At 32.3% G+C, this 23,047-nt stretch overlaps 5 protein-coding genes across 5 annotated transcripts in view; 2 read left to right on the top strand and 3 right to left on the bottom strand.

Moving 5' to 3' along the window:
- The window catches only part of dib (Cytochrome P450 302a1, mitochondrial), a 114,616-nt gene extending 101,415 nt beyond the window's left edge, over positions 1-13,201 (bottom strand). Inside the window, exon 1 of the mRNA XM_089700934.1 lies at positions 13,031-13,201. Coding sequence (XP_089557060.1) covers positions 13,031-13,097 — 67 coding nt within the window. The 5' untranslated portion in view covers positions 13,098-13,201. The remainder of the gene's footprint in view (positions 1-13,030) is intronic.
- LOC149484636 (rab-like protein 3) lies at positions 181-3,168 on the bottom strand. Its single transcript, XM_089700955.1, has 6 exons — positions 3,017-3,168; positions 2,455-2,664; positions 1,943-2,088; positions 1,472-1,608; positions 958-1,012; positions 181-420 (listed from the first exon to the last, which is right to left on the bottom strand). The coding sequence occupies exons 1-6, from the start codon at positions 3,060-3,062 to the stop codon at positions 274-276; spliced, it is 741 nt and encodes a 246-aa protein (XP_089557081.1). The 5' UTR covers positions 3,063-3,168; the 3' UTR covers positions 181-273.
- Positions 3,005-14,710, top strand: TfIIEalpha (transcription factor IIEalpha). The gene is made up of 9 exons (XM_089700956.1): positions 3,005-3,068; positions 10,606-10,734; positions 11,157-11,273; positions 11,440-11,618; positions 11,837-12,063; positions 12,309-12,504; positions 13,237-13,369; positions 13,926-14,036; positions 14,492-14,710. The coding sequence occupies exons 2-9, from the start codon at positions 10,611-10,613 to the stop codon at positions 14,665-14,667; spliced, it is 1,263 nt and encodes a 420-aa protein (XP_089557082.1). The 5' UTR covers positions 3,005-3,068; positions 10,606-10,610; the 3' UTR covers positions 14,668-14,710.
- Positions 5,700-9,443, top strand: Nrk (Neurospecific receptor kinase). Its single transcript, XM_089700852.1, has one exon. The coding sequence runs from the start codon at positions 5,874-5,876 to the stop codon at positions 7,788-7,790; it is 1,917 nt and encodes a 638-aa protein (XP_089556978.1). The 5' UTR covers positions 5,700-5,873; the 3' UTR covers positions 7,791-9,443.
- A 3,672-nt stretch (positions 14,711-18,382) lies between the features above and the next one.
- LOC149484632 (putative ATPase N2B) lies at positions 18,383-22,504 on the bottom strand. The gene is made up of 7 exons (XM_089700851.1): positions 21,907-22,504; positions 21,640-21,834; positions 21,291-21,532; positions 21,043-21,217; positions 20,674-20,823; positions 20,459-20,575; positions 18,383-19,200 (listed from the first exon to the last, which is right to left on the bottom strand). The coding sequence occupies exons 1-7, from the start codon at positions 22,279-22,281 to the stop codon at positions 19,078-19,080; spliced, it is 1,377 nt and encodes a 458-aa protein (XP_089556977.1). The 5' UTR covers positions 22,282-22,504; the 3' UTR covers positions 18,383-19,077.
- Between the last annotated feature and the right edge of the window lie 543 nt (positions 22,505-23,047).

Below are 23,047 nucleotides of genomic sequence, written 5' to 3'. Positions count from 1 at the left end.
CATATATGACTATGTAGTAAGTATTTAATAAACAGTAACTTTTTAATTGTATTTAGTACTTAATTGTAGAATATTTAATTCAATTATTTTTGTTTAGGAATCAAAATTAGACCTTCTAAAAGCACTTACATAAGCTAGTAGGTATTATAAGGAATATCGCCATAATAAAAGATGTTTAATTCTTAACACCATTATAATATATTTATTCACATTTTCAAAATAAAGCCACCGTCTGATAAATACTTTTACTATCGGTTATCATCTTACTTGTAATCAGTCCATATGATAGAATCTGGGGCTCATGTACTGTGTAGGTTTGTTTTTCGACAAAGGTGTAGAGGTGGCCATTATGTAGGAGGGAATCGGCCGCCTTTTGTCAGTGAAAGGACTTATGCGGGAATAATATCGCCTTTCTATCACCTGTAATGCCAAAATTAATGTTTTATTTTAAACTAGCTTTCCGCCCACGGCTTCGCCCGCTTTGTCTAAAACATAATAAATTATACATATACTAAAACCTTCCTCTTGAATCACTCTATCTATTAAAAAAAACCGCATCAAAATCCGTAGCGTAGTTTTAAAGATTAAAGCATATATAGGGACATTGGGACAGAGAAAGCGACTTTGTTTTATACTATGTAGTGAAGTTAAGTCCCATGTCCCCTAGTGGGGTAAGGGACAGATGAATACATCTGTTTCACTGATCGGTTTTCTTTAGGGACAAGTAGGTGATCAGCCTTCTGTGTCCTGCCAGACCGAGACATTTTTTTTTTCTCCGTCTCCACCGGGAATCGAACCCAGGACCCCTCGGTGCTACGCTCACGCGTCAACCACTGTACCAAGGAGGCGGTCACTGTTTTATTTTAAGTGTAATATAATCTATAGAAACAACATAATCGAGATTTCTTGGATAAGAAAGCTAATAGAAGTAACTGGCCGAAATTAAATATATCTTACCTTGTCAAAAAATCTGGTTAACTTGACAGAATTACTGGTACCAGGTGCCAAAGACCTAAAACATCAAAAAAAAAATTTTGTAATAAATATTCTAAATCTTCACCAGAGATCAATTAACATACAACCTGGCATTTAAAATTCGATCTTAATAAAATTCGGAGATATAAACTTAATTATTTTTATTCAAATAAAATATATGTACCAATAAGTATGTTATGTACATACTATGGCAGGTTATAGAAGTGAGATTTTGCTTGTTTGAATAATGTTCATACAACTTAAAAATTTATTTTATCAAAATATTTTTCGATTATAAATTCGATTGCTCTGGCGGGTCACGAGTGGCTGAGTTGGTCAGGCATCCGCCCCAGAATGGCGCGAAAGGATGCGGGTTCGAGTCCAGCCTCGTGATCGAATTTTTTATATTCTTTATAAATTTATATTTATAAAGCATTTGAATGCCTTAAAATAATAAATATCAATTTCAAAATATTTTTCTTCAAATTATCCATACCTGGGCTGAAAACAATTGACAAATATTTCATCAGCACCACATTGTTCTGCTATACTACTTGCCAATCTTCTATATTGGTTCTTTTTCTGTTTCTCTTCTGCTAAATCAAATTTTGTGCCTATGACAAGAATTGGGATCTGGAAAATTCAATATTTTTTTTATCGTTCTATCACAAAAATGCACAATACACTGTAAAAGAGTTTCTTACAAGCCATTGCATTAAAAATGAGCTGTATTATAAGATTAACAAGTTTTAGCTAAATACCTAACCTTAAAAATCATTAGACTTATAACATTAAGATAAAAACATTCAGTTCCTTGAACATGTCTTCATCTGTTTACTAAACTTTTTTAACTTTGAATCGCACCAGGGGATCAATTCTTTTCTCTTCTTTATAAATGTATATTTAAATTAAAGCATTTGAATGCTATTAAACTAAAATATTAAATTCATGATTAATGATAATTTACCTGTGTAGATCCCAAAAACTGTTCAGGATCAACATCAACATGTTGGAATGTTGGGTTTGAAGAATCTTGGTTTAATATTTCTGATAGCCATTTTTGTAGGTTGATTTGACTTTTCCGGTTAGTCAAGTCATGAACTAAAATTATACCTGAAAAAAAAAATTAATAACTCAGGCCCTAGAATCACAGACACAATAGAAAATCTATTGTGTCTTGGACCGATCGGGCCGTTCAGGGTTCAATGGGTTAAATTCGACCCTAGGTATTAAAAGTATAATGAATAAGAAAATAAAGATATTGTAATAATTTGTCTATTCCAACAAGAAAATATATTTTCTCTAGAAGTATAACTTATGTACCTTATAGCACACACATTATATAATAATTTCTATTGACAGTAAACTATGCTTTCAACAGAGTTATTTATGTTTTTAAAACTAAATCAAATCCTAGAATACCAAAACTTAGTATGGTAGTCCTAACCTAATAAATATATACCTGATATTCAAACAAACCATGTGTTGGTTGGTAGAAGACATTTCTAGTATTTCTATGATTGTTTGAACCACCAACATCCCAAAGTTCAACAAAAAACGTATTTTGTGCTTGTGTGCCCTCCTTGTACTTGTGTAATTTGACTTCAACTGAACATCCAACTGTCCAACCCGGCGAAAGGAGAGGCTTATTGTGTGCAATTAAATATGTTAAAGAAGTTTTCCCCACACCTATAAATAAGAGTAATATATTATATAATATTTTAGGACAAGAATAAATAAAGTAAATATACCTCAGAAATAATTAAACTAAAAAACATACAAGAGAAACGCACTCGGCACTTTCTAGAGATTTTTTATTTTTCATAAAATTATAGAAACAAAAAAATAAATCTAATAATGATTTTAATTTAAAATTTCCCGCCAAAAAGGTTTTTAAGGTTGCCCAACCATAGTTCAGTGTCATGGTGGCCGCAAACATGTAGGCAAACGTTAGCTGTGTAAGGATTTTATTAAAAATAAGTTATTTTTTCAAAAATCAATGTGAAAAGTGATCAATTGTAACAGATGAATTGTGATTTACCGGAATCGCCGAGGACGACTACCTTTACTTTCTCAATTGCAGCCATTCACAGGTTTTTATCACTATCGTCGTATTTGTTTGTCCAAATTATTTTGACGTATTCTTGACATAAACTCAAAAACTTAGAATTGACACTTGACAGGTCAGAAACAGTAGTGCCAACTTAGAAATGCCAATCGAAATATAATGTACAGATAATTTAAGATCGAATAATCGATTTTAACTAAGATGAATTGATAAATATTACATATTTACAGCATATTTATGTAATTTGAAGGAACAAATTATTTTTAAATAATTGGGATTTTTTTAAATAATAATCAATGACAAAAAACTTGTGTAAAATGTCCTTCAAATTATCAAATTTTTCAAATAAAATTTATTTCATTAATAATCTTTTGGTCTTGGGTTGCGGTATTATACAAGGTGTCCAAAAAGAGTATCGGGTATTTGTTTTCACGCTAACATTGAAACGAAGCAGCGGAGGGGAGTGGGGCGGGTATCGTGGCATCCGCCATTTTGTGGAGTTTTAGTCACAATGGAGCGGTACCCGGGGACGCATCGCGCTTTGTGCGTACGCGCGTATTATCGTAACGGTGATTCAATAGTGGCTGCTCAACGTTTGTATCGTACGGAATATCGTACACGACATGCACCAAGTGACGATAGCATTAGAAAATGGATCCAGATGTTCGAGAATACAGGTGCGACGGTGAAAATTCAACGCTCGGGTCGCCCCCGTTCAGTCCGTGACGAGGAAACAATTAGAGAAGTGGAGGCGTCAGTTCGTCAAAATCCGTCTTTATCCATCCGAAAGCGAAGCCAATCACTGAACATTAAAAAATCATCCTTGCATTTGATTTTAAAAAAAGATTTGCATTTAAAGGCATACAAAATTCAATTGGTTCAAGAATTGAAGGATACAGACTATACTAATCGATTTAATTTTGCGAACGAAATGCTGCGAAAATTCAACAATTTCGAAAACATACTGTTCAGTGACGAAGCAAACTTTCATCTGAATGGTCATGTGAACAAACAAAATTGTCGGTACTGGGCAGAGGAGAATCCAAGACGAAAGCATGAACGACCTCTGCACAGTCCAAAGGTCGTTGTTTGGGCCGCAATGTCTGCCAGAGGCATAATCGGTCCTTATTTTCATGAAGATCGACGAGGCCGGCCACTCAACGTGAATAGTGACCGTTATTGTGATATGCTGCGAAATTTTTTGGGTCCACAGTTACAGGAGTTTCAGGGCTTCAATTCAAGAACATGGTTCCAACAAGATGGGGCCACTTGCCATACATCTAATCAAGCAATGGAAGCTGTAAACGAATTATTCCCTAATAAGGTCATTTCGCGTAGGGGTAACATCAACTGGCCCCCCAGAAGCCCCGACTTAAGCCCACTCGACTATTTTCTATGGGGATACCTTAAAAGTAAGGTCTACGAGGATAATCCGAGGAACTTAACCCAATTGAAGCAAAACATCAGGTCAGAAATGGCAGCAATATCGAGAGCTTTGTGTCAGCGTGTTATTGCAAATCTCCGTTCCCGATTAGAAGAGTGCCAGCAGCGCAACGGTCACCATTTAGATAACATCATCTTTTCCAAATAAATTTCCATTTTATAGTCTAATAAAAAACAATAAACATGATTGTTTATTTCAAGTAGTTTTTGTTTTATTTAACTAACAAATACCCGATAGTCTTTTTGGACACCTTGTACTTAATCAGAATAATCTATTGGAATAAAATAAATTATAATCCTATAAAAAACAAACTTTCAAAAATTACGTGCCAACCATAGAAATCTAAATAACAAGACACATAGAAGTGCTGTAATGTCCTATTTCGTATGAAAACCGCTGTCGCCAAAATCAACACATTTAAACCGATAGCTAAACAATACACACAAGTAAACTATGCCTTTTATTGGACTACTTGATTTTAGTGAAAACTAACTTAAATATTAAATGAAGCTTTTTAATATGTATCCTAACGCACGAATTTACGGTTTATTTTAGAATAACATCCCTAAGTATATGAGACGTTTTGTTTCTTTTTGCTCCAATAAGGTTGAAACTGTGTCATTCATTGTTATTTCGATTACTATGGTGACACTCGTAATACTTGTAAATATTCTATAATTTTAAGGAAAAACGGCATTATTTCTAAAAAAAAATATTTACCGATGAAATATTATTCCTTTATTAGTATAATTACAACTTGTGGAAGAATTTCCGCAATGGGAAATGCTGAAACACACCATGTTTACACACATACGTCTCCATAGCAACTGAACTGTGACGAACACACTGGTGATGTGAAAGTCACCTGAGTGGCGACAAGGTCACGCGCGCTTACGACTTCTAGTGTCTTGTTATTTAGATTTCTATGGTGCCAACCATTTAAACTTAAACTCATACACTGAATTCAAAACCACTCAAGAATTAATAATGCATTAATTTTGTTTTTAACTAATGGATATTTATATCATTTATGAAAAGAATTTATCCTTATTTAAGCCGATAAATAAATAAGTGTACTTAATTTCATTTTTTTATTATTATTTTATATTTAGAATTTTCAATAACCGAATAAATATTCGACTCGATTACTATGATTTCGAATCGATTATATTTTTGTGCTTCTGAGTTCTGTTATCTGTTTCCACTTTCTATGTTCAACTCGGCTGGTTGCTTGAGTCATAGAAGAAAGTTTTGTTCAAAATCAATATTTTAATAATGTGTCCGCCATTGTGTATCTAAAATTATATGACTGAAGCGAACAAACTAAAGATAGAAAATGCATCGCTCGTATGGTGTTAAGAACACATAACAAATACTTGTGTAAAAATGAAAATGTTTTATAAAATTATAGTTGTGCTTGTGTCTGTGCAGTCAGTGTATCTTTATTGTGGTCCATACAATGGACAAATTTGCAAGCATTATTCTACTGGTTATGTCTGGTACAACCACACTGGTGGTCTCGAAAACGAAAAAATCACGACAGGGCTATGGAAAGAGATGATTTCTACTCTCAAAGAGCCTTGTAGAAGTAGTGCGGAAAAACTTCTTTGCGCTTATGCCTTTCCTAAGTGTATCAATAAAGATGGAGTTGGTTATTATGCTTTACCCCTGTGTTACGAAGAATGTATGGCTGTGAAAATGCAATTTTGTTACAACGACTGGATCGTTATTGAGGAACAAAAACGACGAGGAGTTTTTTTCGAATCGAGAGGTCACTTCAGATTTCCTGAATGTGAAGAACTTCCTAAATTTTCTGGTAAAGGATCTCAGGTCACCTGCCATAACACGGGAATCATAGAAATGGACTACAGTTTAGTAACCAGAAATTGTTATCATGGCAATGGTCGTTTTTATCAAGGCACAATGAATGTGACAGAAACGGGACTTGCTTGTCAAACATGGGAATCCCAGTATCCACATCAACATACTCGACCACCTTTAATTTTCCCAGAAGTTCAAAACGCTACAAATTATTGTAGAAATGCTGGAGGAGAAGAACGCAAGCCATGGTGTTATACAATGGATCCTAACGTGAGATGGGAGTATTGTGATGTGCCAATTTGTGCCAATTCAACAGATCAAATTGACAATATTAATGGACCAATAATAATGGAGAACTATTTTACACCTACTTTTGTATTATTACTATCAATAGGTGGTCTTGGCTGTATTTTAGGCATAGCATCAATAGCCCTCCTGTGTCATTATTTTTTGAAAAATCATTATTCCAAATGTAATATTTCTAATAGGAGAAATGCACAAAATATGGACATTGACTTAGATAAGTTGCCAAGTAATTTAGCTTATCACACAACTGGAGCCCAGTTAAATCCAAAATTAGAGAAATTAGAATTTCCCAGAAACAATATTATTTACATCCGTGATCTTGGTCAAGGAGCATTTGGAAGAGTGTTTCAAGCAAAGGCCCCTGGTTTAGTTCCAGAAGAAGAATTCACATTAGTAGCTGTAAAAATGTTGAAAGATGAGGCTTCCCATGATCTGCAACTTGATTTTGAAAGGGAAGCCTGTTTGCTGGCAGACTTTGATCACCCAAATATTGTTAAGTTATTGGGTGTATGTGCTGTGGGAAGACCAATGTGCTTATTATTTGAATATATGGGAAAAGGTGATTTAAATGAGTATCTGCGAGCATGTAGTACAGCTACAAACTATCCTCCTGCTGTGGAAAATAGGGAAGATTTAAGACTCTTAGTGGCTCCACTTAGCCATTTAGATCTATTGCATGTTGCAAGACAGATTGCTTCCGGCATGGTATATTTATCAGATAGGAAATTTGTGCATCGTGACTTAGCTACAAGGAATTGCCTTATAAATGATGATATGGTTGTAAAAATAGCTGATTTTGGATTATCTCATAAGATATATCTACAAGATTATTATAAAGGTGATGAACATGATGCTATTCCTGTGCGGTGGATGCCGTTAGAAAGTATATTATATAATAAGTATACTCTTGAATCTGATGTATGGGCATACGGTGTCTGCTTATGGGAGATATTTTCTTTTGCTTTACAGCCATACTTTGGTATGACCCATGAAGAAGTAGTTAGATTTTTGAAGGATGGAAATGTTCTTGCCTGTCCAGATAATACACCCCGGTGTGTTTATGATTTAATGAAACAATGCTGGAACCATAGTCCCAGTGATCGCCCTAACTTTAGAATTATCTATCAAACATTAGACAATATACAAATGATATTAGAAAGAACTCAATCTGAATAATTTTGTGCTTGTTCAACAACAAATAATTTTGTAAATACGTATATCAAACATTAGATTCTTGTCACTATTGTACATAACAGTTTATGCAATTATGCAATTCATGTGTGCTATTTATTGTGTGCATTTGTTTTTATTTCTAATATGGGATTTTTAATATTAGTAATAATTAATGTTGTATAAGTTAAAGGAATACGAATTTGTTTTAGTTATGCACAATTGCACAATATCTAATTTGTTGCTCAAATCCATGTTATTACATTGAAATGCTGCTTTTAAAATGAATAAGACTGATTTAATTTAATTTATTTTTAAACTATTATACTCAAAAGTATGTTATTGGTTTTAGTTTTTATTCCTTGTCTATTGTTTTATGTAGTGATAAAGTGTCTAAATGGTCCTCATTCATCCAAAAGTTTAAAAATTGTGTAATGTATTTTAGTTTATGGCCAAAATCAAAATTAAAAAATATATATGTTTAATAAATTAAGTAGACATCAAAGTAATAGAATCCTATATTTTTGTACTAGATTAGCATAAAAAAAACTGTATTAAATTTTTGGTTACTTCTGCTCATAATTTGTATCTAATGAACAACACTTATGGCCAGTTTTATAACTTCTGAATATGTTCTGTTAAATATATCTATCAGTTAAAACGGCAAAACATATTAAACGTAAATTTATATCAGTAAGTGTCAAATAAAGTAAGGTATGAAACTGGCCCTAAATGTCATATGTATTTCAGTTAAAACAAAATGGGGCCATGATGTTAACGTTAACTAGTTGGACGTTGAATGACACTTGTTGAATCAACGTTCGGCCTAGTCATTCTTTTGTATGTCGTTATTCAATGAACGCGCTAGTCATTCAATCGAATAGCAGATTCAACCAGATGCCGGTGACATATATATAAAACTTTTGATTGAAATCATTTACCTCATATAAACAAATAGACTCACGATAATTGCGCTCAACGTGTGCGTGGCAGCGGGGGCGCATCTTGCCACCACGCCATTGCGTGACAAGAGTGACTTCAGTCATACAAGTGAACTTGAACCTTGTTTTAATAATGCAACTGCTTAATATTGATTGACTTAATTTTTGATCTTTATAAGACTGATTTCAGTAGTTCAACTGACTGGAACCTTATTTTAATATTGCAATTGCTTTATATTTAATGAAAGAATTTCTATAATCTATATAATTATTAATGATACCTATGTAAATGCATTGTCGTGATTCGGACGCGATCAAATATATTTCTAATTAGCGATTGTGAGTCTGTTTATATGAGGTCAATGATTGGAATTGAATAATTATCATTTTCGGGTAGGTACACACTATTTCATTTAATTCAATTCTCATCGTTTTGTCGAGATTTAGTTATCTCTAGATTAAGTTAGCTCCAGTCATAGTCCATCCAATGTGCATTATAAAACATCAGTAGTCATAACCGGTAAATGGCCTTTATTTTGTTTTGACTAGTAACAATAACATTTTTTACAGACTGTGCAGCTCAGTACACAATTTTCTTCATCTTAGTTCATGGTACATATTGTATTATTTAATTTTTATCACATAATTGCCAGTCTTGCCAGTCTTACATGCAAAAAAATTATTCATAAATATTACCTATGTAACTATATTTAAAATATCAATGACATCATGATATTCATGATATTTCATCAATGACATCATCATACATTATGTATTTTTTTTTCAATGCAGTATGCGTGCTTAAATCGTTAATCGATCAATAACGTTTCATGAAAGTATTTTCAAATGATAATTAGTCAAATCAAAGAAAAACATTTGCTAAGCTAAGAAATTAATTTATACATCAGTCCCCGGAATCACAGACACAATAGATAATCTATTGTGTCGCGCCCCGATCGGGGCGCTCGGTGGTCAATGGGTTAAGTCTGAATTTTTTTTTATACTCCAATGGAAGATTTGAGTAAAATTAAAATAATATCATGGGTTAGTTAAGTTACAGTGATAGTAAGGATATAATTATATTTGTATGTACACTGCCATAGGTATATACTTCGTAATATATTTATGTATTATAAATAGACCAATAAAACCTTGGGTTCATTAGCTGTTAAATGTTTTCTACAATGCCTTTATCCTATGTAAAAATCAAGTTCAAATCGAAATTCATGCCAAGTTTTTGAAAAAGTATTTACTTATGGAAATTAACGTAATTTTTTAAATTATTTTTCTTATGTGATTACCTACCTATGTTAAATAATGTCGTTAAGATTAAATGATACAATTTTGTAAAACAGCGGTTTATTTTCCGATTTTCTTACTTACGTGCCTACGGGTATGATCAAAAAAATGGGTCCATATATATCTCAATATTTATACTGTGTAGTTTCCAATATAAATGGTGCCTTAATTGCTCTGGTGCAGTTATAATAATGTACTCTGTGCTCTGGTGAGTTCAGAAATACCTATATTAATTTTCCTGCAAAATTGCGTCCTATTTTAAAAACGGACGTACCAATGCAGCGTGAATACAAAAATGAAATTCAAATTAAGCTCTTGCAATTGTGAAATGTAACCCATTTTTAATTAAAACTCCAGGAGAGTTACTTTCGGGAGAGTTGCTTTCAAATTGACCTGAAATGATAAAAAGTTATTCAGAATTTACATTGAAGTAGGCACAACGATTTGGTAACGAAGCAGAATAATTCACCTGACTAGGTACTATTTCTTATTTGATCTTACAAAATATCTGTAGACACAAAACATGTGATTACGAGCTCAGAAATAATAAGGTTTAATTATGATGATATAATAATTTTCAGATAAAATGACGGAGGAGCGGTATGTCACCGAAGTTCCTAGTAGCTTGAAGCAGTTAGCCCGACTCGTAGTTAGAGGATTTTACACAATTGAAGATGCCCTAATAGTGGACATGTTGGTCAGAAATCCATGTAAGCTATATATTCGTAACCGTAAAATTGTAAAAAAAAACCGTTGGATTATAGTCCAATCTGGTGAGATGCTAAACTATCAAAAACAATGACAAGACTACGGTCTTGTATGTAGTTATATTTTAAAACTACTTAATTAATATTTCCAATGTGTTTTATGACCGAAAATATTACGATATTTTCGGTCATAAAACACATTGGAAATATTAATTAAGTAGTTTTAAAATATAAAGATTTTCTTTATAACTAGGTATTTCTATAATTTATAATTTCGTCTGTCTTAAAAAAAATGAATACTTACCTAATACTAATGATATTAGGTACCTAAGTATTCATTTCAGCAGTTATCAATCATTAGAAACATTTGCAACACAAAACAGATAATTAAAAGTGATCTTTAAATTCCTTTTTATTTATTTCAGGTATGAAAGAAGACGATATTTGTGAATTGTTGAAATTTGAACGCAAAATGTTGAGGGCTAGGATAGCAACGTTAAAAAATGACAAATTTATTCAAGTTAGATTAAAAATGGAGACAGGTGAGTTTGCTTTATTTTATTTACTCATTGAAAGTATTTATGTATTAAATCTCATATAGTAATACACAATCATCATTTACCTCAACCTTATATTTTATTCCTAAATGTCTTTTTTCAAAAGAGAAGAGAATTCTTATAAAATTAAATTAAATATTATATGTTCTAGGACCTGATGGCAAGGCACAAAAAGTGAATTATTATTTTATCAACTACAAAACATTCGTAAACGTCGTGAAATATAAACTAGATCTAATGCGCAAACGCATGGAGACAGAAGAACGTGACGCGACAAGTCGCGCCAGTTTCAAGTGTCCGTCTTGCAGTAAGACTTTTACTGATCTTGAGGTGAATATTGTTGTATACACTAAAGATTCTACATTGAAAAATACTAAAAAAAACTCTGTCGTGGTAACGATGTAAAAAATCTATTATCATGACATGGTTATAATACCCACTGCCCACAATCGTTATTTCACAGTTGTGTGCATGTGCATGCATCAAAATGCACGTAAAGAATTAAAAATGTTCATTCATACAATAAAAAAATTGTTTCTCTATTCCAGGCTGACCAATTATATGATATGATGACGCAAGAATTTAGATGTACGTTCTGCAACCAAGTTGTGGAAGAAGATCAATCGGCTCTCCCAAAGAAAGACTCCCGACTGTTACTTGCTAAATTCAACGAACAATTGGAAACCCTATACATTCTCCTGCGAGAAGTTGAGGGTATTAAGTTAGCTCCAGAGATATTGGAACCAGAGCCAGTGGATATCAACACGATTCGAGGGTAAGTTAAGATTAGAAACTGTCGTAGTTCTCGTTTACCAGTAGTATACAACCAGAAAAAATATAGCTCATGATGATAGAACCTAACGAAATTCGTGTTATGGCTCTAATGAAATCGTTAACGATTTTTTGTGACAATCACCGAAATACCATATAAAAATCGTAACCTGTATTTCTATCATATACCTTGACGCCTTGTTGCAATTACGAAAAGACATGACTAAATCTCTAAACAAATATTTCCAGACTAACAAACAAGCACCTCAACCGTCCCGGTGGCGAGCAATGGTCCGGCGAAGCGACCCGCAACCAAGGGCTCGCGGTCGAAGAGACGCGAGTGGACATCACTATCGGGGACACGGATAACGCGGTGGACGCCACCACGCTGCGCAAGGAGCGCCCCGTGTGGATGGTGGAGAGCACTATCGCCGCTAACGACCAGGTAAATATATACCTTTTTTATATTTCATGAAGTGAGCAATTCTACGATATGGCCACAACATAATATACACATCGAAATCGCCGCAGACGCGATATATTGTAATCATAGAAAGAGCATAATTCATGTTGTAGACTGGGGTAGATCCCTTTAAAAATAATAAAAAGTGCAAAAAAATCGCAGTCGGATGAAACCCATTAGAAAAGGAGGGGAATATGATGAAAATATAAGGAAAAATAAATTACGGTCAATCCGAGGTCGGGACGTGGGAGGGGGGAGCTTTTAAGAGAAAAAAATGGTTTCCCTCCTTTCCTAATGGGTTTCATCCGACTGCGATTTTTTTTTGTTTCAAAAATTATCTACTCTAGTCTATTGTGGCATAATTGCGTCATAAAAATTTTTAAAAATATCATTGAGATAATATGTATTACTACGTATGGAGGAGACACCACGAACAAAATCTGTGCGCCATTTTTTTGCTCTAACTAAGTTTTAAAAATTATTATCTAGTTAGGTAGTAGGTACTTACCGATGAAAGTTATTCCTTTGCAATTTTCCGTATTATTTGTGCAATATCGTAACACACACGAAGGCATATTTGATGCGTTTCACTTTAAAACAAATAAAAAATGAGCGTGCAGTTACGCCATATGGCGTATGTTGAGCGGAACATGAGTGATGTAGGCGGTGTCGTCTCCATATGTATATCTCAATGAAAAATATAAATTATTTCAGAGCGATAGTGTGCATTCAACGGATATGGCTTTGGAGAAAGCTGCGAGTACTGCTAGCAATGCGAAGACTACCGGCAAAGAGAAAACTGATGACATCATGTCCGTTCTTCTTGCTCATGAGAAACAAAACCCAGGTACATTTACTATACAGGGAGATTTGTTATACGTGTAATAAGTGTAAGTTTTAAAGGATTGAAGCCGAAACTTATTAGTTTCAGAAATATTTTATATTTTAACATTTTTTTTAAATTTGCCAAATTCGTCGGGAACACGATAAAAAGTAATAAAAACGTTTTGTTGATGTTAGTCGAATATTTTTCACTTTCATAATTAGTGTCCCAATATTTCATGCAAGATTTAAAGAAATCTTTTTTTTATTAAGATTGTATTATAATAAAAAATTAGTAGTTTATTTTGAAAGTATTCGACTATAATGATATCAGGTTATTCACATAATATTCGTGCCATTTTGAATTTAAAAAATAGTCATAGTACTACAATTTGCAGACTAATTTGTTTTGTGCAAACTAAAAAATCTAAATAGATTCACACGTTCTTGATTTTATAATACTGAGAAGCTAAGCTGATTTTAATACTGTATCGATCATAGTTTCATTGTAATATGTGCTCTAAAACGAATGACATAAGGTTGATTATAACAAGATGTAATATTTGATTTTATTTTTCCAGCAAATAACGCAGCAAATTCTCTCAAAGGCACGGAACAAGACAGCGGTTCCGATTCAAGCGACAACGAGTCAAAGGATCCATATAAACTTAAAGATGAGCTGGCTGCTGTTGGTAAGTACATTATCTTTATTTTTAAATTAGGTATTCTATCTTTATATTAACGCAGCTATACATATATGTAATGAAATACTAGACAAGAATCAATATATGAAATAGAGATTTGTCGCTTAAGAATTTGCTAAGGTAGATATTATTTGTACCTATTACTATTATAATTTATAAGTACATAGTTACGATCCCAGTACATAACTAACAATTTTAAATGTTTAAAATATAACATTCATTTACAACTGAGTTACGTATAACGCCGATATGTTTAATTTTGTCTCTCCTTTTTTTCTTCAATATGCATTATCATAACCAGAAAGTAAATTCATTGATTTGAGTCAAGTAGATTGATAATATCATGATGAGATGACGTCATAAACGGCATTGAAAGAAAACAAACGAAATTGACACACATTCTTGGGATTTCTAAAGTACATTTACTATTATAAAATTTTCAGCCGAAATGGAAAGCGAAGATTCAGAATCGGATGACAATGTACCAACAGTTCTGGTGAATGGCAAGCCAGTAGCGCTAACTAGTATAGATGATGACGTCATCGCGACTATGAGTCCTTCAGAGAAAGAGACGTACATCCAAGTGTATCAAGAATACTACAGTCATATGTATGATTAGATAAGATAAAAATGAAATAAATATTCATCATGAACAATTATCTTTTAATAATTATAAGATCACTTTTAGGTATTATAAATAGACTCTTAGCTTAGTATTAATATCGACTGTGTGAAGATTGTTATATAAATAAAATAATCTCGAGTAACAGTATTGTTATGAAAGTGATAAGCTCTGAAAGTACTGATCCTATTTTGATTAAACTTGGTAACTATCTATAATTTGATCATCTTGAAATGTGCGATAGTTTTATCCACAGAGCATCTTTAATATACCTGTTTTTATCTCATCAATTGACGACAATACTTGCTATTGCAAGAACACTTCGCGAAACCGGGATCGATTTTTAATACATATTACCTACATCTACATGCTCCGTCTATACGATTAGTATATGTATTATGGGTTAGAGAAAAAAAACAAAGTGAATATTCAATAATTTATTTCAATAATAAATACCTAAAAACAAAATTTTAACATTAAGGGCTTGGTCTAGTAGTGCAAACAAATGCATCCTGTCATCCTATATGTAAATAATACAAATGTACTAAGGGAAAGTTGCTCCACTTAATTTTTAAAAATTAAATCATTCGTATGCATAATTTAATTTAATACTATTATAAAGGCGAAAGTTTGTATGGATGTATGGATGTATGGATGTATGGATGTATGGATGTTTGTTACTCTTTCACGTAAAAACTACTGAACCGATTACAATGAAATTTAGCACACATATAGAGGGTAACTTGGATTAACACATAGGATAGGTTTTATCCCGGAAATCCCACGGGAACGGGAACTATGCGGGTTTTCCTTTGAAAACGCGAGCGAAGCCGCGGGCGGAAATCTAGTAATTTAATATTCGTAATAAGTACCGAAAATGACAATTTGAAACAATTTTCGTGAAAATTACACCGGGTGATTTTTTTTTTATCAGTACACAAAATTTGCGAATACTTTCTATTGATATCTTCAACTTCATGTTTATATAACTGATCAAATTTTACAAAGAAATTTGGACGAAATATAAAAAAAAATAAGCTTTCCATACAAAATGCAGAACTCTATACATTTTTTTCGACCTAAGTTTCTTAGTGAAAGTTGTTCAGTTTAACTAATAAAACGGATAAACAAATTTTGTATATAATAAAAAAAATGTAATGTTTGTGTTAAATGAAAACAAAAAATATTTATTTCTGACTAGCTTCCGCCCGCGACTCCGTCCGCGCGGATGTCAGTCTTCGCGTCTTCTACAGATTTATTATATTATGTGTAATATATAGATTTATATTGATAAACCTAATAAATCTTTTGCTAGCATTCTGATGCTTTATCGGTTGCACTGGATTTATCTCTTTTTTTCAATCGCTTGAATGATATAGGATGGGTCCTTGATGGGCATCGAATGCTGAAGTCTCGAATCAATCAATTCTGACAGTAGGCAATTTATGTAAAATCTTGATAATGGTCCATCATTTTATTTTGCCTAAACGTTACATACTTTTTTATATACATATTCTATTTTTAACGAATTATTCACTCCAGTCCAAACAGCAAATAAGCAGACTTCTGCTTCTGCAACGTTTAGTTGTCCCTGAATTTAGAAAAAATAGTCATGATTCTTATCTATGACAAAAGTGTTATTTTTTGCATTGTATTTCAAATATTAATTTTTTTTTAACCGCATCTTCCGCATTCATGTCTTTTGCCGGAATTAGACATTTAACTTCTACTAGTCCCATTTTTCCTTTTTGATATGGGAGTGTATAAAGTAAATTTTTTAGATATTTCTCGTTATACTTTTAAAAAGTTATTATTGTCATTTTGCTCATTAGGTAAAGTAATTTCGATATCAGTTTTAAGTTTTTTGATACCTGCAATAATAACGTCATAATCGCCTGTACATACTTATCGATTACACCCTGTATACAATCCACCATCCACATTCATAATGTTTTCCTGTCCTCCTCTCCTTTACGCTGTTCACCGATACATTTGAAATGAGTAAATCTGCTACCACTGAAGGATGTTTCATTGTGATCAGCAAATTTTCACCACTGTTGTCAATTATTTGTTTTTCATTTTTAATCAGCAATTGGGAATCATCAGTTTTGTTTTTTGCAGATTGGTGATGTACCCTTACAATATGTCGAAAGGGGAAAGCATCAACGAATTATCGTTTTCGTCCTCTTTTTTTATTCTTCGCGTCTCTGTTACTTCTGTTTGTTTAGTTCTCAACACCCACTGAATTTTCTATGTTATTGTGATCTTCCATTACATCTGAGTTTTGATGATGTGATGATAATCTATTCGTTTTAATATTGGTACTTAGAGTTGGTAGACTAAACTAGAAATGGCGGACTAAATTTGTCAGCGCGTCTGTAAGATCAGAATATAAAACCAACATCCTGCATTTATGTTACAAAATTAATAATCAAACAACATGCCGCTACGTTGAAAATGACTAGAAGAAAAAATTAAAACACCTCGGATCAATTTTGGAGTAAACAAATCATTTTCCCCGTATGGGGATTTCCCCGGATGAACTTGGGAAGTTCAAGTTCTCAATACAAGTTTATATTATATTTCGTATTTCTCAAATGAAAAATAAACATTTTTGGAACTTCAAAAAAATTATATTATAAGAAAATTTATGAGCTTACTTTAGTTTTAAAGAAATATACATCCCTTTACTGACACCCCGTAAAATAAAGAAATTGTTGCCAATCACCTTTGCAATCTATTTGGTTTCATTAACTTTATGTTCGAAGATAATTTTTTTTCTAGTAGTTACACGCGTATTTTTTTCGTTTATTTTCCATATCGAAATCAAATGTTTAAAAATACGAATATTTGCACAAAACTAAGATAAAAATAATCAATTAACAAAAATATTAAATTTAATGAAGTAGAGCAACTTTCACTTCGGTATGAAGGAAAATCGAGCGTAGAGCACACGTCAGAACGCTCCGGCCCAAGGAGCGCGACTAAAGAAATTCGCTAGGATTTTTCCTAATTATTTTAAATATTTTTTTAATATTTAAAGAATTATCAAAATTAAAAAAAAAAATTTTAAAGGATTAATACTCATTGGTCTTCAACCAAATCGAATAAATTAATGGAAAAAATAACTTTTAGCAGTATTTATCAATAGATTTTGTAAGGCAAAAAATGGGAAATTTCATGAATTTATAACGTTCTAATTAAGAAAATCATAAGTTTTTCGGCAATTGTATTCAGCAGTTTTTAATAACGACTATATAAGGATAATAATGCGCTGATCAGATTGTGTAAATTGTAATCGGTTGCAACGTAGTGAGTGCACAAACTTAGCTCGAAATGATTTTGGGGGAAAGAGACTTATCTTGAAGGCCTGATTAAGGTAACATAAAGTAACTTTATAAATGTGAAAAAATTCACGCGCATTGCGTATATAACACTAATTGATAAACAAGAAAAAAAAATTCAGTTTATCATTTCATTAGCCGGGAAAAAATTGTCAAATAACTTGTTGAAAACGCAATTTTGCTAGACTGCAGCCTTAATAATTCTTCTTATTTACAAAACAGCTTATTAATAAGGCGTTTTTAAAAAACGAATGTCACATAATACTGAACTATTAATTATTTTTTTTTTTTTTACTTAAGATAGGGAAGCGCTTGACCGCAATCTCGCCTGATGGAAAGCTAAGATGCGGTCTAAGAAACACAATTGTACAAGTAAAGTCAAAACTGTATCAAAATGTTTTTAAATAATGTTATACTAACAATTAATGTATCTTATAGAAAAATTACAACCATTTAATTATTGTACGCATTTTTTGGAAGTAACGTTTTTTTTGATTCAAGCAATGTTGATAATGGAAACATTACATAAATAATTATGTTTATATAATTAGAGATATGTTGTTTTACAAAGCTACCAAAGATATTATCTAAGATAAAAGAGTGGATAATAAATCCGCAAGATAGATATGTAGGCAAATAACCTCGCATAGACTGTATGACACTATATTTGAGGAACAAATATATTCTGCAGCCTTGCAATATAATAGGCATTCAAGATCAAGAATACATAGAAACAGTAAGCTTTATGTTTCAACATATTATACTCAAATTAAAAGAATCTTTAAAATAGATTTTGTAAAATTTGTCTATCTATCTATTCAAGTGAAAAATTACATTATTGAAAAGTTTCTACAATGAAAAAAAATGTTTTCTTGCTAAACAATTGTGTTCTATCATCTCAATCTATCTATCTATATAGATCTATTGAATCAAAGACAACTGAAAATTTGCATAAAAAAATAAAAAATATATTAATTGTTATATGTAACTGATAACTAACAAGTCTAATTAAAATTTCACTAATTGAACACATGGCATTACTTAAGTAACTATACAACATTTATCATATGTTTTTACTCCACTTTTCCCAATACTCATCAGTCTGCATTTCCATTATTCTTGACAGACATCTATCGCATGCAAACATTTCCTCTTCTCCAGTGAATATAGCGGCCTTGGAATCCTCCTGCGAAAAAAAGTGCTTTATAATATACTAGCTTTCCACCCGCAGCTTCGCCCGCGCAGTCAAAGAAAAACCCGCATAAGTCCCGTTCCCGTGGGATTTCCGGGATAAAACCTATCCTATTTCCCGGGGTAAAAAAAAAAGTAGCCTATGTCCTTTCTCGGGTATCAAAATATCTCTATACCAAATTTCATGCAAATTGGTTCAGTAGTTAAGGCGTGATTGAGCAACAGACAGACAGACAGAGTTACTTTCGCATTTATAATATTATAGTCCGGGATACATCGCCCATTTTTGCAAGTGATTACTATCAAGCTAATTTTTCGTGAGTAGCTTTATTTTGATGAGATGCCCAATAATTTCATGTACGAAACTCTCGATTGTGGTAGCTACCAGAGGAAACAAGGATAAAATATTTTGATTTGATGGTTCTCAAATATTAATTACTAACTGAATGTTTTTTTTTGTTCAATCTCAAGATAATTATCTAAATTATTCGAAAAAATATTTGTCCTACAAAATCTATGGTTTGATCAAAGAGTCCCCCTTTCCAATGTGTATCGATAACGAAGTCATCATAAATGATTACTAACCAGCTGATTTTTTTATTTTCACTTATTTAATACTTATATAATTCAACAGACATATTGTCCTACAAATTGCGTAATAAATATTTGAGAACCGTCAAATCAAAAATTTTTATCCTTGTTACCTCTGTAAGCTACCACAATCGAGAGTTTCGTACATGAAATTATTGGGCATCTCATCAAAATAAAGCTACTCACGAAAAATTATCTTGATAGTAATCACTTGCAAAAATGGGCGATGTATCCCGGACTATTAGTATGGACTAGTTGTGCCACACGGTTTTAGCCGGAATTCTCTGCTTCTGTAGGTCTTAGCGTGATAATATACTGCCTTCCTCGATAAATGGGCTATCTAAATAATTTTTCAAATCGGACCAGTACTTCCTGATATTAGCCCATTCAAACAAACAAACTTTATAATAGGTATTATAAGTATAGATAATAATGAATGTAAATGAGTCATCATTTTCGTCATTGCACTGCTGTTAGATAAGACATCAGAAGTATGACGTCCAATAAATTTAAACTATTTTTGATATTATATCATTTGATCTGATATTTTCCTATCAAGACACATCTATATATCAAATTATTTAATAGTTTTTATAATTATTATACAAGCAATGCTAAATTTGAATGTATTAAAAATAATTATAGACATCTGAGTTACTTACAGAATCTTTAGAGATACTTAAATCATCCATAAGGGCTCTGTCTGCATCTCCATAACCTTCTTTGACATCATCTAAATTGAATAGTTTTTTTGGTTCACAATCAGCAGAAACAACAACCTGGAAAACAATTTTATATTGAAAAAAATGTAGCTTTATGAAAATAAAAAGGATTTCTGTTTTGTAAATAATTAATTTTGCTTACAGCTGTTACTTACTCGTACTCTATTGTCATATAAGGTGTCAATAAGTGTTATAAATCTTCTAATCTGTGACCGATGCTGCACTATAGAAAGCTGAGGTAACTCTCTTATAAATACAGTATGAAATGTTTTTGATAATATCAAATAATCACTTGCGCCAAGGGGCTGAAATAAAATGTAATAATCAAATTAATTTCAATAAAAAATTTATAAAATAAATAATTAAGTTTCCACAAATTCTCCTCAATATATGACATAGTTATTTAAATTCTTCTCTTTTTGCCAAGGCATTTTTTGCAATTTTCTCACTTATCATATCATTACATAGGATATTTTTAAATTGACTAAAATCTAGGCAACCATCTGAATAAAATATAAACTTACTCTATCACATAGTTCTTCAAATGTTGAATCCAATACTCGTCCACAAGTCCTGGCAAACTTAACATTTCTTCCCATAATATTTATCACCCTCACTCTGACGGTATCATTTTCTTTTGATACCAAAAACTTGAATAAAGTTTCTACTCCATTATTTCCCGGTGTCAATTCGCTGTTTCTAAAATACACACACTATAACTATATGATGATTTCCTTTTACATATGTAATTTTTTATGTTATGAATACTCACAAGAACCATTTTCCATATTTGCTACCAGTTCCCCGCATTCTATAATCAATTCCAGAATCCAGCTGAATAACATCACAATGGGCTTTCAAAATTGGTATAAAAGGTATGAAGTTGGCACGCTGTAATCCATTTTTATACAGGTCATCTGGCTGTCTGTTACTGGTTGCTATCACAACACAGCCATTGTCAAAGAGTTGTGTGAACAGCCTCTTTAGGATCATTGCATCACCTATATCTGTTACCTAGAAAATTATTAACAATTTTAAATGAAAAGTGATTTGAAGTATGACCATATTAAGTGCGCATAATTTTTTATATTAATTTTAAACAATAAAAATCAAGAGCTTACCTGAAACTCATCAAAGCAAATAAGCCAAGATTCTTGAGTAATATCTGCAGCCACTGGGGTGATGGGATCAAATGGTTTGGACCCCTCCTCCTTGAATGAACTTGCTCCTTTTCCTGACTTGATTTTGAGCTCATGTATCCTTGAATGGATATTTAACATAAATGAGTTAAAATGAACCCTCAATTTTTCTTTAATCTAAAATTTTCACAAATCATATCAAAATTATATAAACCCATTCATAGCTAAATGTATTTAAAAATATCTTACCGGTACGGTTTCATAAAATAAATCCATCAACATGGTTTTGCCACCACCAACACTTCCATAAATATATAAGCCCTTTGGAGCTATGATCTTCTGTGGTTCCTTTCTCACAAAAAAAGAAAAGAATTTGCCTCTTTTCGGCTCGATAGCTGGGCGTTTGAAAGTAATAATATCATCATACACCTTTTGTAATTGTTTTACAACATTTTCTTGGTGGGAATCTGGAGACAGTGATCCCTCGGATATTTTGTCAGAATACAAAGCTAATGGTCCTTGACGCTCATGGCTTTGTGATGATAAAAACCTCGAACATTGTTGGTACTGCCTCCAATTATATTTTATTACAATATTATTAATCATCAAGTTATGAAAAAACATTTTCTTTAGCAACAAAGGACAAGGTTATCAAAATACGTAACATTATATAACATAAAATGTATTATACTGCGTGAGTCATGATATTATAAAACTAAAGTTGCTAACAAATTAAAGCAGCGTTTTATAGAAATTATAAATTTGAAATAAGCTATGAAAACAGAGCGCAAGTAGAATTTCAATATTTTCAATTCCTTGCTATGGCAGCTGTCTGTTCTAATGTCAATTGTCAGTTGTCATTTGTCACTTTGTGATTTCTCATAAATCAATGTCAATCTTGTCCGTAGATCTTGTCAGACATGCTCTATGGCTTGTCAAAAAAAAAATGATAATAACCACAGAATAGTAAAAAGCGTACTAGAATAGCTGCGCTTCTAAATAAATTTGGTCTAGAAGATTTTCATCTTAGGGCGTATTCAGAAAGAAAGCTTGAAACTTATAAGCGCTTATCGGCGCTTGTCATGTTCATATATTTTCCTGCGCGGGTTACCAGCACTGACAGGAAAATATATGAACATGACAAGCGCCGATAAGCGCTTATAAGTTTCAAGCTTTCTTTCTGAATACGCCCTTAGAGTATATATTACAGTAGTATAGAGCGAGTGTATTGCACAAATTGCTTTGTGCACATCGTAGGCAGATGAGCTATAGATACTATATAGATGTGTGTGTGACAAATAGGGATGGGTAGGTATCAATTGCGTGATGAACTATCGATAAGTTATGTAAATAAATATGTATCATAAGTAAATTTTATGTTCAATAAGTT

Source organism: Colias philodice, chromosome 11 (genome assembly GCF_061535455.1).
Source record: "Colias philodice isolate Cphi_HAF_F1 chromosome 11, ilColPhil1 Martin Lab GWU primary, whole genome shotgun sequence".
NCBI classification, from domain to species: Eukaryota; Metazoa; Arthropoda; class Insecta; order Lepidoptera; family Pieridae; genus Colias; species Colias philodice.
The sequence above is the reverse complement of the archived record's forward strand: the minus strand, read 5'-3'. Positions and strand labels throughout refer to the sequence as shown.

Coding starts and splice junctions, on each gene's coding strand:
- LOC149484636 (XM_089700955.1), bottom strand. CDS start 3,062: ATGGCTGCAATTGAGAAAGTAAAGGTAGTCGTCCTCGGCGATTCCG. Junction 2,089..2,454: donor CTTCTACCAACCAACACATG/GTTTGTTTGAAT, acceptor TTTTTTTTTCAG/GTATAATTTTAGTTCATGAC. Junction 1,609..1,942: donor AGTTTTTGGGATCTACACAG/GTAAATTATCAT, acceptor TGAATTTTCCAG/ATCCCAATTCTTGTCATAGG.
- Nrk (XM_089700852.1), top strand. CDS start 5,874: ATGAAAATGTTTTATAAAATTATAGTTGTGCTTGTGTCTGTGCAGTCA.
- TfIIEalpha (XM_089700956.1), top strand. CDS start 10,611: ATGACGGAGGAGCGGTATGTCACCGAAGTTCCTAGTAGCTTGAAGCAG. Junction 12,064..12,308: donor GATATCAACACGATTCGAGG/GTAAGTTAAGAT, acceptor AAATATTTCCAG/ACTAACAAACAAGCACCTCA. Junction 12,505..13,236: donor CTATCGCCGCTAACGACCAG/GTAAATATATAC, acceptor AAATTATTTCAG/AGCGATAGTGTGCATTCAAC.
- LOC149484632 (XM_089700851.1), bottom strand. CDS start 22,281: ATGTTTTTTCATAACTTGATGATTAATAATATTGTAATAAAATATAAT. Junction 21,835..21,906: donor TATTTTATGAAACCGTACCG/GTAAGATATTTT, acceptor TGAAAATTTTAG/ATTAAAGAAAAATTGAGGGT. Junction 21,218..21,290: donor AAATATGGAAAATGGTTCTT/GTGAGTATTCAT, acceptor TGTGTATTTTAG/AAACAGCGAATTGACACCGG.